At 41.3% G+C, this 17,217-nt stretch overlaps 1 protein-coding gene across 2 annotated transcripts; it reads left to right on the plus strand.

Annotated features, from left to right (window-relative positions):
- Positions 1 to 11,456: 11,456 nt before the first annotated feature.
- On the plus strand, positions 11,457 to 17,000 carry VHL (von Hippel-Lindau tumor suppressor, E3 ubiquitin protein ligase). 2 transcript variants are annotated; one of them, XR_551957.1, is made up of 4 exons: positions 11,457 to 11,849; positions 14,073 to 14,195; positions 15,602 to 15,862; positions 15,915 to 17,000. XR_551957.1 is itself a non-coding variant. In XM_008591839.1 (3 exons), the coding sequence occupies exons 1-3, from the start codon at positions 11,525 to 11,527 to the stop codon at positions 15,796 to 15,798; spliced, it is 645 nt and encodes a 214-aa protein (XP_008590061.1). In that variant the 5' UTR covers positions 11,457 to 11,524; the 3' UTR covers positions 15,799 to 17,000. The 2 variants fall into 2 exon arrangements, 1 of the variants encoding a protein (XP_008590061.1); XM_008591839.1 differs by having other exon boundaries at positions 15,602 to 17,000.
- Positions 17,001 to 17,217: the final 217 nt, after the last annotated feature.

Consider the following 17,217-nt stretch of genomic DNA (forward strand, 5'->3'; position numbering starts at 1 on the left):
GAATGGCCAACAGACACATGAAAAAATGCTCAATATCACTCAGCATCCGGGAAATGCATATCAAAACTACACTGAGATACCATCTCACCCCAGTTAGGATGGCTAAAATCCAAAAGACTCTGAATGATAAATGCTAGCGAGGTTGCGGAGAAAAAGGAACTCTCATACATTGTTGATGGGACTGCAAAATGGTGCAGCCTCTATGGAAAATGGTATGGAGGTTCCTCAAACAATTGCAGATAGATCTACCATATGACTTAGCTATCCCACTGCTGGGAATATACCCAGAGCAATGGAAAGCATCAAGTCTAAGGTATACCTTTTCCCCAATGTTCATCACAGCAATCTTTACAATAGCCAAGAGTTGGAACCAGCCCAAATGTCCATCATCGGATGAGTGGATACGGAAAATGTGGTACATCTACACAATGGAATACTACTCAGCTATAAAAACGAATGAAATACTGCCATTTGCAACGACATGGATGGACCTTGAGAGAATTATATTAAGTGAAACAAGTCAGGCACAGAAAGAGAAATACCACATGTTCTCACTTTTTGGTGGGAGCTAAATATAAATAAATAAATTCACACACACACACTCAGAGAAAAAAAAACTGGGGGAGAAGAAGACATAACAACTACAGTTCCTTGAAGTTGATACGACAAGCAAACAGAAAGGACATTTTTGGATGGGAGGGAGGAGAGGGAAGAGGGAGGTAGGTTTCGGTAATGGGCCACAATAATCAACCACATTGTATATCGACAAAATAAAATTAAAAATTAATTAATTAATTAATTAATTTTTTAAAAAACAGCCTTATAAAGAAATAGACAAAGATTTGATCTGACACATGGAAGACAATAAAAGAATGGCAAACAAGAAACAACAGAGTGAAGAGACAACCTACAGAATGGGAGAAAATATTTGCAAAGCATACATTTGATAAGGGGTTAATATTAAAAATATATAAGGAACTCGATAGCAAAAAACCCACACAATTATAAAATAGGCAAAGGACCTAAATAGACATTTCTCCAAAGGAGATATATAAATGGCCAACAGATCTATGAAAAAATGCTCAACATCACTAATCATCAGGGAAATTCAAATTAAAATCACGATGAGATTATCCCTCGCACCTGTTAGAATGGCTATTATTGAAAAGACAAAAGAGATGGTAAGGATGTGGAGAAAATGGAACCCTTGTACACTTGGTAGGAATATAAATGGGCGTAGCCATTATGGAAGACAGTATGGAGGTTCCTCAAAGAATTAGAAATAGAACTACCATATGATCCAGCAATCCCACTTCTTGCTGTAGGAGAGTGCTTAAAAAATTTCATGAAAAGATTCATATTATCTTTTAATTCTGTTTTTCCACGAACTTTCTGAAGTACCTTCAAATATTCAAAGGAAATAAAATAAGTATGTCAAAGACATATCTGCATTCCCATGTTCCTTGCATCATTATTCACAATAGCCAAGATGCAGAATCAACCTAAGTGTCCATGGACAGGTGAATGGATAAAGAAAATGTATATACGTACAATGGAATACTATTCAGCCTTAGAAAAGAAGGAAATCCTGTCATTTGCACCAACATGGTTGAACCTAGAAGACATTATGCTAAGTGAAATGAGTAAGGCACAGGAAGACAAATACTGCATGATCTCACTTATATGTGGCATCTTAAAAAGTTGAACTTACAGAAGCAGACAGTAGAATGGTAGTTGCCAGGAGCTGGGGGGTGAAGGGGAAATGGGGAGATGTTGGTCAAAGGGTACAAAGTTTCAGTTAGGATGAGTAAGTTTTGGAGATCTATTTCACAGCAGGTGACTATAGTTAATGTATACTTGAAAATTGCTGAGAGTAGATCTTAAATGTTCTCACCACAAAAAAAAAAAAAAAGAAATGGTATGTGAGATGGTAAGTTAATTAGCTTGATTTTAAAAAATGGCAAGCAAGGGCCGGCCCGTGGCTCACTCGGGAGAGTGCGGTGCTGATAACACCAAGGCCCCGGGTTCGGATCCCACATAGGGATGACCGGTTCGCTCACTGGCTGAGTGTGGTGCTGACAACACCAAGTCAAGGGTTAAGATCCCCTTACCGGTCATCTTTTAAAAAAAAATAAAAAAAATAAAAAAAAAGAAATAAATAAAAAATGGCAAGCAAGTTCATGAAAAGATGTTCAACATTATTAGTCACTAGAGAACTACAAATTAAAATTTCAATAAGATACCACTATACATCTAGTAGGATGGCTAACATTTTTTAAAAAGAACAAAACCAGAAACTTGATAATACCAAGTGCAGACAAGGATGTGGAAAAACTGGAAAAACATACATTGATGTTGAGGATGCGAAATGATACAGCCACTCTGGGAAAACAGGTTAGCAATTTGTCATGAAATTAAACTTACACTTACCATATGACCAAGCAGTCTCACTCTGAGGTGATTCTTACCCAAGAGGAATGAAAACTTATGATTACTAAAAAACCTTTATGCTACCAGGAGAGTCTCACGTGGATAAAAAAGTGAAAACAAAAACCAGTGTCCTTCAGTTGGTGAATGGATAGTGGAACACCATTTGGCAATAGAAAGGAATAATCCATTGGTACATACTACAACATGGATGAATCTCAAATGCATTAAGCTAAGTGAAAAGCTGGACTCAAAAGGCTATGTACTATATGATTCTGGAAAAGGCAAAACTACAGGAATGGAGGACAGACAGATCCGTGGTTGCCAAGGCTTAAGGGTGGAGTTAGGGTTTGAGCACAAAGGAGTTTCTGGGGTAATGGAATATTCTTTATTTTGGTTGTGGTGATGGTTATACAACTCTGTGCAGGTGTCAAAACTCAGATCTCTACACCAAAGAGTGAATTCTACTATTTATAAATTTAAAAATAAATTTAGGACAAATGGCCTGGATAGCTATACCTCAAACTCATGGTTTTTGCCTCTGGGAAAGAAGAAAGGGAAGAGGACCAAGGTGAAAGTTAAAAGGGGATTTTAGCATCATCATTTATATTTTCTTAAAGAAGAAAACATAAAAAGGAAGTAGATATGACAACATGTTTGCTTTCTTATTGCATTCCTTTGTATTTTTTTAACTGGTCAAACTATAAACAAGGCAAAAGATACCCTTTTTAAAGAAAATTTAGAAAAAACAAAAGTAGAAAGGGGAAAAATCAACAGTTGTTTTAAAGCATTTGGGTGTATTTTCTATTCTCCGCGTTTGTTTTTTTTCATAGTGGAAAATGTACTATAAGAATAGAGCCTGTGGTTTTACTTAAAACATGTTATGTTCTAAATATGTTTTTCCTTGCTCTTAAATGATCTTTGTAAACATCATTTGCAATGATGCAATATCAATCTTAAGGCCTGCATTTATCTAAACAACTGGTCTCATTTTATGGATACAGGCATTTCTGTAATTATGTTTCACCTCACTAGCCTGAGAGTACAAATGAGGGCATTTTTGCATGAATTCTGTGAATTATGATTGCTCTGAGCCATTGTAATTTGATTAACAGAAGTTCTGTCCTGGGGTTTTCCTTCACAATGTTTCCATGTTAGTGTTCAATGAATCTAGAGGTTCAGCTCTATTGATGGTCACTTAATCCTGCTGGTGGCCACCAGGATATATCATTTCTTTGTATAATGCACTGTCAACAAGAGCCCTTGGCAAAATTACATAGGTACAGGCTATTAGTGCCTTTGTAGAGATGTCTGACTCCTTAGGTTATTAATACTGTTATTTTCTCCTAAGGCACCAGATGAATGATGAGCCCATCTGATCCAGCATTCCCTCTGAACACACTCTTCACACCTTTGTATACCCTTCAGTTTCCTTAGTTGTGAAATGAGGATAATGATAAAGCTTTACTGCACATGAAATGCTTAGCACAGTGTCTGGCACTTGGTAGATGTTTTCTTTCTCCTTGAAGTTCATCTGACTAAAACGAAACCCTCTGAACTCTGCTCTGAGCTGCTTCTCCACTTAGAGTCTATTCCACATCACTGAACATTTAATTGCACAGAACTGTGTACCATCTTCCTTGACCACGACATTTCCAGCCTTCTATAGCACCATATCTCTCTCCTTTGTTGAGCTAGTCATAATTGCAATTCGTTTTTAATTTGTTCCATTCATTACTGTATGACCCTCTTATTGAAGTGCTGTGAAGGCCAGAAACATGACTGTTCTTTACAATATTCTCAACACTTAGTATAGTACCTGGCACATAGTAGGCCCTCAGTAAATATCTGTAGAATGAACGAAATTAATGAATGTTTATTTTTGGGCCAGCCCGTGGCTCACTCAGGAGAGTGTGGTGCTGATAACACCAAAGCCATGGGTTCGGATCCCTATATAGGGATGGCCGGTTAGCTCACTTACGAGAGCGTGGTGCTGACAACACCAAGTCAAGGGTTAAGATCCCCTTACTGGTCATCTTTATACGAGAGCGTGGTGCTGACAACACCAAGTCAAGGGTTAAGATCCCCTTACTGGTCATCTTTAAAAAAAAAAAAAAAAAAGAATGTTTATTCTTTGTAGTTTTAATTGCTCCAAAGTAAATGTCTTATTTCCCAAATTTTCACCATAGTGCTCTCCACACAGTCGGATTGATTATTTTTTCCTCTTCAACATTTATCCATGCCTTTTAAGAATTCAGGTTAGTTGTTCTCATAAAGGTAAAAGAACTACATTCCAGAAAATGAGCGGGAACATTTGCATATATTTTATATAAATGTCATCACACTACACATACAATTTGATGACTTTTCTTCCCTTATTTTTATTTAATTTCCATATCCTAAATAAGTCTTCCCTCATTTTAATGGGGCTTGTATTTTCCAATATGGTTTGTGGAGAAGGGTTTGCATTAGTCTTGTTAGGCAGTGGATGAAACTGAAAGGAAGTTGCTCAGATGGGTTAGCTGCAGATTTAATTAAGAACAGCTGCTCTCCTGCTCGTGCCATTCTTCGCCCTGAGTTGCCACCCAGACAAAAGCCCCTCACTAGACACGCCTCTTGCACTGCGGACTTCCCAGCCTCAAAAACTGGCTTTCCTTAGCTTTGGACTGTGCAGAACACACTACCGGTCTCTTGTCCTCTATTCACCATAGCTGCTTCTGATACAAGTGAAAGAACTGGAGAAGCTGCCTCAGGCCAGGCTTTTGACCTGCTTCTCAGCCCTGGGTCAAAAGAATCCAGCCCATTCACCCTTTCCCCTCCAAAGAAGAAGGACCCTTCCCTGGAGGAAATTCAGAAGAAATAAGAAGCTGCAGAAGGATGCACGTCCCACAAAGCTGAGGTCTTGAAGCAGCTTGCAGAGAAACGACAGCACGAGAGAGAAGTGCTTCAGAAAGCAACAGAAGAGAACCACACTTCAGTAAGCTGGTGGAGGAGACACTGACCCACAAAGTGGAAGCTAACAAAGAGAACCGGGAGGCGCAAGTGAGCTGCAAACCAGAGCCTTTGCGAGAGGACAAGCACACTGAAGAAGTGCGGAAGAACAGAATCCAGAGCCCCTGCTGTTGAGACTGAAGCTGACTAATTTGTTCTGAGAACTTTCTACCCCACCCCACCCCCACCTTCCTAAATATCCACAGACCGTACTGGCTGGTGTCATTTTTATTTTTACCCTCCTGATAAATATTCTAGAAGCTGTTGTAGGAATATATAGGTAGATCCAGCTGTAAGATGTTGTTTGAGGGGCTATAGGGGAGAAACAAAAAATGTTTTACTCTTTTTCTAAAGTGTTGTTCTTTCTAATGTAGCTATTTTTGTTGCATTTTTCTACTTCAGTACACGTGGTGTATTGGGTTAATGGCTAGTACTGTATTCGCTCTGTGAAAACGTTTGTGAAAAGAGTGCGTAGTGGCTTCTTTCAAACTGCTCGATGCTGAATATCTGTTCAGTTTTCAATCCCAGTTCTGTCCCAATCTTTCCAGGTGCTATTGTACTTGAATGGTTAATAAAAGTGCACAATGCTGTAAAACAAACAAACAAACAAACAAAAAACAGCTGCACAGGAGTGTAGCACTCCCCCCCAACCCCCACATAAGAACCCTATTTACTCCCTTTTCCCTGCCATTTCTTTTAGATGTTAGGACCATAGTGCTGGTCTGTGGGACTAAGTGTATGTTCCTCTTTGGCCTTGGCCACCAGATGGGATTTCAGTAAGTGATAGGAATTCCGGGCTCAGAGGCAGTGGGTATAAAATAAATGAGAAGGAAACTGGATTGGAGAATCAGTGTGGACTGTGGGATCTGTCCATCTCCTGATGGGCATGAGCCCTGATCTGATATCCAGGCTGGATATTTGCATGGTGAGAGTTGGCAAGGAAAAACTGTTAGTTTTTCTTAAAAGTGCATTTCTGCTATAGCTCCTCCAGAAGAGGCTTATCCTATGGTCTGAATGTTTGTTTCCCCCAAAAATTCGTATGTTAAAATGTAATCCCCAATGCAATAGTATTAAGAAGTGGAGCCTTAAGGAGGTGATTAAGTCATGAGGGCAGATCCCATATGAATGGGATTAGTGGCCTTATAAAACAGGCCCAAAGGAGCTTTTTTGCCCTTTCTGCAAGTACATAGCAAGAAGGCACAGCACAGTCTTTGAAGCAGAGAGTGATCCCTCACCAGACACCAAATCTGTTGGCCTCTTGATCTTGGAGTTTCCAGCCTCCAGAACTGTGAGCAATAAATTTCTAATGTTTATAAATTACCCAGTGCAAGAAGGCACAGCACAGTCTTTGAAGCAGAGAGTGATCCCTCACCAGACACCAAATCTGTTGGCCTCTTGATATTGGAGTTTCCAGCCTCCAGAACTGTGAGCAATAAATTTCTAATGTTTATAAATTACCCAGTCTAAGGTATTTTGTTGTAGCAGCCCCAATGGACTAAGACATCGAATCTGATTTTTTTCAGGTCGAGCTAGTCACCTTCCACCTGCTCTGTTACAACCAATGTCACGCTGTACTACAACAACATGTCTTGTATGCTTGCCCTGTGAGCATTTTGATGGCAGAGACAGTGTATTTAATTTATAATAATAACTGCTACTATTTGCTTTGTGCTTACTACGTGCTAGGTACTGAACACTTTTATATTCCATTTAATCCATACTTTTTTTTTTTTCCTTTTTCTGTGTCCGGCAACGGATCACAACCCTCAGTGTTGCCCCCGTACCGGACCAGGACCGGCAACGGGATCGCAACCCTCGGTGTTGCTCCCGCGCCTCGCTCAGCCAGTGAGCGGGAACCAGTCTGTATGTGGGATCCGAACCCTCGGCGGGAGCGCTGCTGCGCTTCCCAAGCGGCGCACTATAGCAGTGCGCCACCGGGCCGGCCCTTAATCCATACTTTTATGTCAATTAATCCACACTTTTATGACATACGTACTTATTTTATTTTTGTGGCTGATTCGTACAGGAATTTGAACCCTTGGCATTAGTGTTATAACACTGGTTCTAACCAACTGAGCTAACTGGCCAGCTCACATAGGTACTTTCTAAAAATGCCAATTTCAAAGATGAGAAATTTAAGGCTCAGAAAATTTAAATTGTCTTGCCCAACATCACACATCTGAAGCTAGACCTGGAATGAGAATGCAGGTGGGTGTGATTCCAACTGCTTCATCTCATGTCTGGCTGGCTCTCAACAGACACTCAGTGATTATGGGGGTAATGCAGCATTTCTCACTATGTTATGAGATTGAATTTCAGAGGGCACACAGAATGCAATGTGAAAAGTTATTCCTATTTCAGTTTCCTTTAGTCCTAATTTCCAGCAGAAAGTTAGTTTGGTATTGGAAGTTCTTTAACATCTAACACTTGGCAAACCCTTTTGAACTAAGAGAGAACAGGCTCAGAGTCTTTAACAGGCAATAGATAAAATTTAATAACTGTTGTTTTTCTTTTCTTTTTTTTTAAACATATATTTGTGGTGTACAGTGTGTGTTTCAATACATGTGTATACTATACGTTGACTCACTCAGAGTAGATAGAATAACTTTGTATCTGTTAATCCAACACTCCCCTGCCCCCCTCCCCTTCCCTTCCAGCCTCTGGTAGCCATTATTCTACTCTCTACTTCTATGAGAGCCTTTTTTTTTTTAGATTCCACATGTGAGTGAGTTCATGTAGTATTTGTCTTTTTGTGCCTGGCTTATTTCACTTAACATGATGGTCTCCAGTTCTACCCATGTTGCTGCAAGTGACAGTGTATTAGTTTTTATTGCTTATAACAAAATACCTGGAAATGGGTAATTTATAAAGAAAACGAAATTTAGCGCTTACAGTTTCAGAGGCTGCTAAGTCCAAAGTCCAGTGAACACATCTGGTGATCTTACACAGAACCACATCTGTGTGGTCTTATCCTGGTGGTGACCTCAGCAACTCAGGGTATCACATGGCGAATACGGTGCAGCAGAGAGAGACTGTCATGTGTTCTCCTTTTAAAGCCCTCAGAACCACATCCATGACTACCATTATTAATCCATTCATCAGGGCATGGTCCTCAGAATCCAATCAGTTTCTAAGGGCCCCACCTTTCAATTACCATAATAGGATTTCCCATTCTCTAAACAGTTACAGTGGGGATCAAGCTTCTAATACATAAAACTTGGGAGACACAATTCAATCCATGTCAGACAGCATTTCATTTTTTTAAGTAGCTGAATGGTATTCCATTGTGTGTGTATATATATGTATCACAGTTTTTTAAATCCATTCATCTGCTGATGGACATTAAGGTTGAAGTGTTGCAATAAACATGGGAGTGCAGGTGTCTCTTTGAAATATTGATTTCATTTTTTTTGGATAATGAAATCCCAGTAGAGGGATTGCTGGGTCATAGGTAGTTCAATTATTTATTTTCTGTCTTTGTGATAATAGCCATTCTTACTGGAATGAGATGATCTCTCAGTGTGGTTTTAATTTGCATTTCCCTGATGAGTAGTGTTGTTGACCATTTTTTCATATGCCTCTTGGGCATTGTATGTCTTCTTTTGAGAAATGTCTATTCAGCACATTTGCTCATTTTTTTATTGGGTTATTTGGTTTTTTACTGTTGATTTGTTTGAGTTCCCTAAGTATTCTGTGTTCTGGATATTAGCCCCTTGTCAGATGCATAATTTGCAGACACTTTTTTTTTTTCACACTATAGCAGTCTTGTTTTTTTTTTTTTTTTTTTTAACACCTATTGTATTAGTCTGTTTCTGTTGCTTATAACAAAAACATACTGGATGATTTATAAGAAAACGAAATGTATTGCTTACAGCTTCTGAGGCTGGGGAGTCGAAACAAGGAACTCATCTGGTAGTGGTGACAGTGACCCTTCACACTGCAAGATGGTAGAAGCAGAAAGAACTTCTCATGTGTTCTTTTAAAGCTCTCAGAACCACGCCCATGACCACCATTTTTAATCCATTTGCTACAGCATGTTCCTACAATCTAATCACCTCTTCAAGGCCCCACCTTTCTATTACCATAATAGGATTTTCCACCCTCCCAATAGTTACAGTAGGGATTAAATTTGCGGGGGGGGGGGGGGGGGGGGGGGGGGGTAGGAGGAATTCAACCCAAGGCACTCATTATGTCATGAATTTATAGGGAATAAGTTCCAGAGGTTCAGGCTCCTGGCCATTGGTTCTCACAACGTGTTTTTCTCTGGGTGGAGCAGGCTGGCACTTCAGTTAACCCAGTTTCCTTTCTCTTTTGCTTTCTTCTTTTTCTGATCATTTTCCTTCATGTGTTCCAGGAAGCTGTCTTGGCTCTTAGAGTGTTTAATATGCTAAATACCCACATTAATGCTCTTGGCAGGAATCTAGCCCTTGTTTGTCTACAACAATGCCAACAGCATGCTGGGTAACACTGCAGACTCTTTGAGTTTTGCCAAGGTAACATTTTAGGGTCTTCCTTTTTGAACAGTACCCATTCCCTTGATGTCTACAATATCACCTTTCTTGTAGATTCACATGTATGTGGCCAAAGGAACAACTCTGTTTTCTTTTTTTTTTTTTTCCTTTTTGTCTTTTTTCGTGTCCGGCAACAGATCGCAACCCTCAGTGTCACGCCCGTACCGGACCGGGACCGGCAACGGGATCACAACCCTCGGCGTCGCGCCCGCACCTCGCTCAGCCAGTGAGCGGGAACCGGTCTGTACGTGGGATCCGAACCCTCGGTAGGAGCGCCGCCGTGCTCCCAAGCGGCACACTGTAGCAGTGCGCCACCAGGCCGGCCCAGGAACAACTCTGTTTTCTAAAAGGCCTAGAAATAAATAAGTAAAAGTCCTAGAGAACATATATCAGGTGCCTCTCCTCTTGCCCTTTGTATTCATCATTTTGGCAAATTACTGGAAGATGGTGGTTCCAGTTGAAAGGGAAGTTTTTGCACATACTTTCTCCCATTCACTAGGTTGTCTCTTCACTTTGTTGATTGTGTCCTTTGCTGTGTAGAAGCTTTTTAGTTTGATGCAGTCCCATTTGTCTATTTTTGCTTTAGTTGCCCGTGCCTTTGTTGTCTTGTTCAAAAAAGTGCTGCCCACTCCCATTTTGCATAGCATTTCCCCTGTGTATTCTCCTAGTAGTTTCACAGTTTGGGTCTTTGATCCATTCTGAGTTGACTTTTGTGTATGGTGAGATTAATGTTGCAGGGTCTTTTGTGGTTCCATACAAAATTTAAGATTAATAACTGTTTTTTTTTTTTTTCCAATTTAATTCCACTTTAATCTTCTATGGAAAATGGCAGTGAATTTCTATGGATGGTAATGATATAAAATTCTTTTTTTTTTCCCGGAGGCTAGCCAATCCGAACCCTTGACCTTGGTATTGGTATAAAATTTCTCCTTAAACTTGATTAATTGCTTTTGTATGCATAAAAACCTTTAAAAGGAAGCAGAAAAACTGACAATAAGTGTTGCCTCCAGGGACTTTCTGGGTTATTGGGTAAGGAGGGATATTTTTACTTTTTTATGCTGTTCTATAAATTTTTAATTTTGTCACCTAAAATGAAGATGAAACAAACTTGACTAGTAAGATTATTTTAAAATAAATAATCGCGCACATGGTAGTAAAAATATAGCAAACACCGTTGAGGTCTTAAGAGAATGAATGAAGCCAAAGAAACTGTTATGCCAAAAACTTACAGGGCTCAGTTGGTTAGAGTTTGGGGCTGATAACATCAAAGTCCAGAGTTCGATCCCTGAACCAGCGAGCCGCCAAAACAAAACAAAGCAAACTTACGGGGGGGGGGGGGGGGGAGAAAAAAACAATTTACAGTTGAAAGAAAGTGAACGGTGGCCTAGCCTCCGCCCCCGCCTCCGTCTCCGCCCCCGCGTGGGTTTTGGTCCTGTGGCTAAAAGATCCCTCTGCGCACGCGCGGTCTCAAGCCGGCCATTTCTGAGCGTGCGAACGTAGTGCGCAGGTCTGTCTGGGAGCGCGTGCGCACCGCCTCGCGCCCGGCCCGCGAAACCCAGGGTGGACAGGCGGGTGTTGTCTAGGTTCTTGGGGTGATGCCCCTGGAGGCGGGCGGCCGGGAAGAGGCCGAGGCGGGCATCGAAGAGTACGGCCCTGAAGAGTACGGTCGGGAGGAGTCGGACACCGAGGAGTCCGGCCCTGAAGAGCCCGACCCGGAGGAGTTGGACGCCGAGCCGGAGATGGAGGCCGGGCGGCCGCGGCCGGTGCTGCGCTCGGTGAACTCGCGCGAGCCGTCCCAGGTCATTTTCTGCAACCGCAGCCCGCGCGTCGTGCTGCCCGTGTGGCTCAACTTCGACGGCGAGCCTCAGCCCTACCCGACGCTGCCGCCGGGCACGGGCCGCCGCATCCACAGCTACAGAGGTACTGGCGGGCGCGCCGCCCTCGGTCCAGGGCTGCCCCCCGTGCTGTGCGGTGCCTGTGCCGAGCGCGGGGGGCCTTGTGGCGCGAGCTCCTTGAACCCCTCGCCGTCCTGGAAAGCAAGTGATCCTGTTGTTCCCATTTTACGGATGAGGAACTGAGGCCCCAGAGGGGTTGTGGCAAATCCAAGTCGACGCTGCTATAAAGCGTCAGAGCATTCTTCTTTATGAGACTGAATAACTTGCATTTGAAGGTGGTTCCCCCCTTCCACGTGCATTTTATCCCTAAAGAAGTGCCATTCCTAAGGCTCGTCTGTTCAGTCCCGATGTCTCCAGTGGACCAGTTCCGCGTAGGGTCCCCGACATCAAGAACACAGCCCCGTCGGGGAGACATAAATGCACAAATAGACGAGAACAAGCCCGTGTCGTAATTGCTGGAACAGGAACGCAGCACACGGGGCTGTGGGATCTTGGAGCACACCTGCGGTGGGGTGGGGGTGTGTGGTTTCAGTTCAGAAGAGCTTTCCAGAGAAGAAAGGGAGCAGGATAGATAGGAGCTAGCCACCCCAGGATAGGAATTGAGTTTTCTGGACTGAGGGAACCGGGTGGGCTAAACCTTGGGACCTTGGGGGTGGGGGTGCGGGTGGGGGAGCTCAAAAGGTGGTTTTACCCCTAGGGAAATGTGGCTATTGAAAGTTTTTAAGAAAGGAAATGACGTTGTCACACGTACGTACTGAATAGCTCACCCGGGTTGAAAGTGGTTTGGAAGGGGCGGACTACTGGTGAGGAACCGGTTAGGAAGCTGTTGTAAAAACCCAGGTGAGAGGTAACTGGGCCTTACCTCAGGTGGAGGCGATAATCTTCCCATGGCCTTCAGGTAGAGAAGCAGTTTTAGTCTCACTTAAGTCTTACAACCATACTCTGAGGATCCTGATGGATCTTTTCTTTCTTGAAGGTGGTACACGTAATAACTTCTTATGTTAGATGAGGAAGAACACACTACTTCCAGGGATCAGCATTTTTGTTTCTTTTAGCGGGGAGGGCCGCTGGCCGGCACAGGGATCCGAACCCTTGACCTTGGTTTTTTTTTGTTGTTGTTGTTTTTGTTTTTGTAAACATCAGCAATCATTTTTGTAGTCTCCGATTTATATAGAAAATTATGTGAATTTTGTATTCTACAAAATTTATCTACCTGGTGCAATTTAAATTTTTAGGAAAAAACTACTATGAATGTACTTAATGCCACAGAATTTCACACTTAAAATGGTTAAAATGATAAATTTTGTTATGTATATTTTACCAAAATTTTAAAAGTTAGTAGTTTACATTTCTTAAATTTTCTCACCAAATCTTCCAGTAAGTTTATGTCCCAGGCACAAGTTTATTGTTCCTCTCTCCTTAAACAGAATCTTAGGCCTGGGGGTTTGCCTCATTCCTCCTTCCCGTTTTTTGGTATGTGATGTATTTGCTTTTAAAATTTAGTTATAATTTACACACAGTAAAATGCACAAATCTTAGGGTTTGATGAGTTTCAGCCATTGTAACAACACCTAGATCAAGTTATAGATTAAAACATTTCTATCACCCTAATGAGTTCCCTCCTGCCACTTCCCACTCAATCCTCCCTTCCAGAACCAACCATTTTTCTGATTTTTCACCCCGTAAGTTAGTTTTGCTTGTTTGTACTGAATGTCCCCTTTTCTGTCTGGCTTCTTTCTCTCAACCTGCTGTTTTTGCACCTCGTTTTTGAGAAGCGTAGATTTGAGGAGTCAGTGGCCTCGTAGTTTGCAGTGTTTGGTATGATTTGCAATCATGTACTTTACCTACTCTTGGCTTTTCCATCACAGGGCATGGGATTTGTCATTTGTTTTTTTTTTTGTGTGTGTGTGTGTGTGTGTGTGTGTGATTTGTCATTTGTTTTTTTTTTTTTTTTTGGGTGTGGGGGGGGGGGTGTGGTATTTTGTTGTTGTTGTTGAGCTAACTGGCCACCTATTTGGAGCCTCAAGTAATGTTCTTCTGCTTGCCTTGAGTAAGTCATATGCCTTTTTCAGACCTGTTTTCTTATCTGTAAATGGGTTATTTGTTAGGATTGAATGAGATAATGCTCTGTATGACATTTAAGCAGAATGAAAAGTAAACATTTCATGTAGGTCAGGAGAGATGGAGAAAATCGGTGCCCTGACTCAGACCAGTGTGGCTCCTTAACAGCCTCTGTTTGTTTTAACAGGTCACCTTTGGCTCTTCAGAGATGCAGGGACATACGATGGGCTTCTGGTTAACCAAACTGAATTATTTGTGCCATCCCTCAATATTGATGGACAGCCTATTTTTGCCAACATTACACTGCCAGGTACTGATGTGCAGTCTTACTTTTTAAAAAAATAAGGTTGCTGTAACAAGTGGAGGACAGGCCACTTGAAGGAGCCAAGTCCTTACTAATTTTTGCCTGATGCTAGGCAAGGTATCCAACCTTCTGTGTCTTATTTTCCACCATAAATAAAATGGAAGTAATTTATTTGTATGTTCTATATTGAACAATGATGTTTTGGTATCTCAAAAGCACTTTGGGCTCTTAAGAGACGGGCTAAATTAAAGTATCCAATTATTGAATTATGAATGCCTGTTGATTCCCTGGCCTTACAGCAGAATTGTGCCCTGGAGTCCCAGGAGAAGAACAAGGTATAGAGAATGAGATATCGTGGCTTATTTGCTGTTGACTTCTAGTATTGTATTTTTAATTTAATCCAGTCAAGCTCACAGTGCCAATCACAAGTTAAAAAAAATTACACAGTTGAAGATTAGCATCATAGTTCACTATTTGTTTAAGGCTCAAATGATTTTATTAGGTTGAGCCCTAAGAAACTGATGTTATTATGGATAAAAAGCCCTAAATATCAATAGCTTCCCTAGGGTAGCTATAGATATTTGATTAATATGTGTATATAGGTCCTGTTTTAAGGAAGTGGGTATATAGGACTGGATGGTTAGCTTGCTTGGTTAGAGAGTGGGGCTGATAACACCAAGGTCAAGGGTTCAAATCCCCATACCATCCAGCTGCCAAAAAAAAAAAAAACCCCACACAACAACAGAAAAGGAAGTGGGTATACAAAAATGAGCATTGATAAGTTAAATTTGGTAAATTTTCCTTATAGAATACCTTTAAAAAGTAAGTTTCCAGTGAGTTTAAAATAGGAATTGAGTTACCCCCAAATGCAATTACATACTATTTTGGTTATCTATCACTGTGTCCACAACCACCCCAGAACTAACAACCAGCATTTAATTTGTTCATAATTCTGCAGACTGGCCTGAACTCAGCTAATAACTATTCTACTGACTGGTGGTCATTGGTGTGGCCGCCTTTTGCTGGCAGGTTGGCTGGGGCCTGTCCTTCTTTGTGTGGTCTCCCCAGCAGGGTAGCTTAGGGTTCCAAGGTGTGAAAGCAGAAGTTGCCAAGCGTTTCTTAAGGCTTAGGACCAGAATTGCCAGTATCACTTCACCCACATTCATTTAGTTAAAGCAAGTCACAGGTCCCATTTCAGGGGGAAGTTACTACAGAAGGGCTTGAATACCATGACGTGTCCTTTGGAGGCCATCAGTGTAACACACTGCCACAGCACATGCACTCTCCTTTTTCTACCTAAAGTGAGATCCATCTGTTGTAAATGTGATTGCTGTGGTCAACAAAGACTCATGCTCATAGCTTGTTCCAAGGCCTGAGTCTGCCACTGAAGATTTGGTTTTCTGCCCTTACAGTGTATACCCTGAAAGAGCGATGCCTCCAGGTTGTCCGAAGCCTAGTTAAGCCTGAGAATTACAGGAGACTGGACATTGTCAGATCACTCTATGAAGATCTGGAAGACCACCCAAATGTGCAGAAGGACCTGGAGCGGCTGACACAGGAGCACATAGAAAGTCAACAGGTGGAAGAAGAAACTCAAGATTTTCATTGAAATTTGCACTCCTGCATCTCTGTTTTTGATTGTACTGACTAATCTTGATCTAGATATAGGACTGGTCGTGCTCGCTTCAGCAGCACATATACTAAAATTGGAACGATATAGGACTGGTCACTTATTCTTGGTTTCAAGATATCTCATTCTTGCAGTAAAATATGCTCCATTGCTTAGAAGAAAGTTAACCAACTTCACTAGGCATTGTGATGTTTAGGGGCAAACAACATAAAATGTAATTTAATGGCTGCCCTTTCTAGAAGTATTTACCAGGAGAAAGTAGCTGCATTTTAGCCTCCTAGTTAGCCAGGAAAGTTTCTATGTAAGGATGATTATGTAAGTAATACAATGAGAATTGCAACATATCCTTTAAGTGTAAGAAAGCAGTGACATCTGCTTTTAATTGATGTTTTGTGGCTGGTGATGTGCCTGCCTCCAGCTTTGGGAAGACCGAGACGTCCTTGAGGCAGGAACAAGTCTTTCTCCTATGAGACCCCAGTGCCTGGTACATTATGAGCCTTCAGTAGGATAAACAAACCACTGGATGCTTTGATAAGAAGGGTTTGGAGGTTTTCCCTCTTTTTTTGTTGAGGGGGGACTTATATTGTGTACAGTATGTACAGTAAGCAAATGTCTTAAAGGGAATCATTTTTATAGGAAGTACTTTTTATGATTTTCTAAATCTTGGTGCTTTTCTCGGTCCACTATTGTAGTACTGTTTTATTTTTTGTTTCTAAGCCAGGATTGACTTTCTACAGTTATTGTGATAATGACTTTTTTGTAACTTGACATCTGCACAGAAAATAGGAGAAAAGACCTGTCCTCATGTTTAATTCTAGTATTAAGAAGCTACTGTACTGTAAATAAGTTTTTGCCATGTGTGGGTATTTCTGTTCCTTTTTGTAAGTCCATGACATTTCCATGTGGTTCATTGTTTTTCATCACGCAGGATCTGGTGACACTTTGCACCCAGCTGGAGGAGAGACTGAAGCTCTACAACTTCTGGCAAGTTATTCTTAACATAGTGGGTTCATGGAGTAGTCTGGAATGTTTTTATAGTTTTATGAATGTACTTAAATTTATTAACTCAAATTCAGTACTTCTATCAGACTTACTTTTTTGTAACTAATAGTTTTTTTCTTTAAAATTTCCCCCCAGTTGGGCCGAGCCCGTGGCACACTCAGGAGAGTGCGGCGCTGGGAGCGAAGCGACGCTCTCACTGCGGGTTCAGATCCTATATAGGAATGGCCGGTGCGCTCACTGGCTGAGCGCGGTGTGGGTGACACCTCTCCAAGGGTTGCGATCCCCTTACTGGTCACGAAAAAGGCAAAAAAATAAATAAATATAAAATATAAATAAATAAATAAATAAATAAATAAATAAATAAATAAAAATCCCCCCAGTAGAGAAAAATTTAGA

This window comes from Galeopterus variegatus, unplaced genomic scaffold (assembly GCF_000696425.1).
Source record: "Galeopterus variegatus unplaced genomic scaffold, G_variegatus-3.0.2 Scaffold7336, whole genome shotgun sequence".
Taxonomy (NCBI): domain Eukaryota; kingdom Metazoa; phylum Chordata; class Mammalia; order Dermoptera; family Cynocephalidae; genus Galeopterus; species Galeopterus variegatus.

What these genes read in the sequence shown, in the direction of transcription:
- VHL (XM_008591839.1), top strand. Translation starts at nt 11,525, where the DNA reads ATGCCCCTGGAGGCGGGCGGCCGGGAAGAGGCCGAGGCGGGCATCGAA. An exon ending in CCGCATCCACAGCTACAGAG is followed by an intron (nt 11,850 to 14,072) that starts GTACTGGCGGGC and finishes TTGTTTTAACAG; the next exon opens with GTCACCTTTGGCTCTTCAGA. An exon ending in TGCCAACATTACACTGCCAG is followed by an intron (nt 14,196 to 15,601) that starts GTACTGATGTGC and finishes CTGCCCTTACAG; the next exon opens with TGTATACCCTGAAAGAGCGA.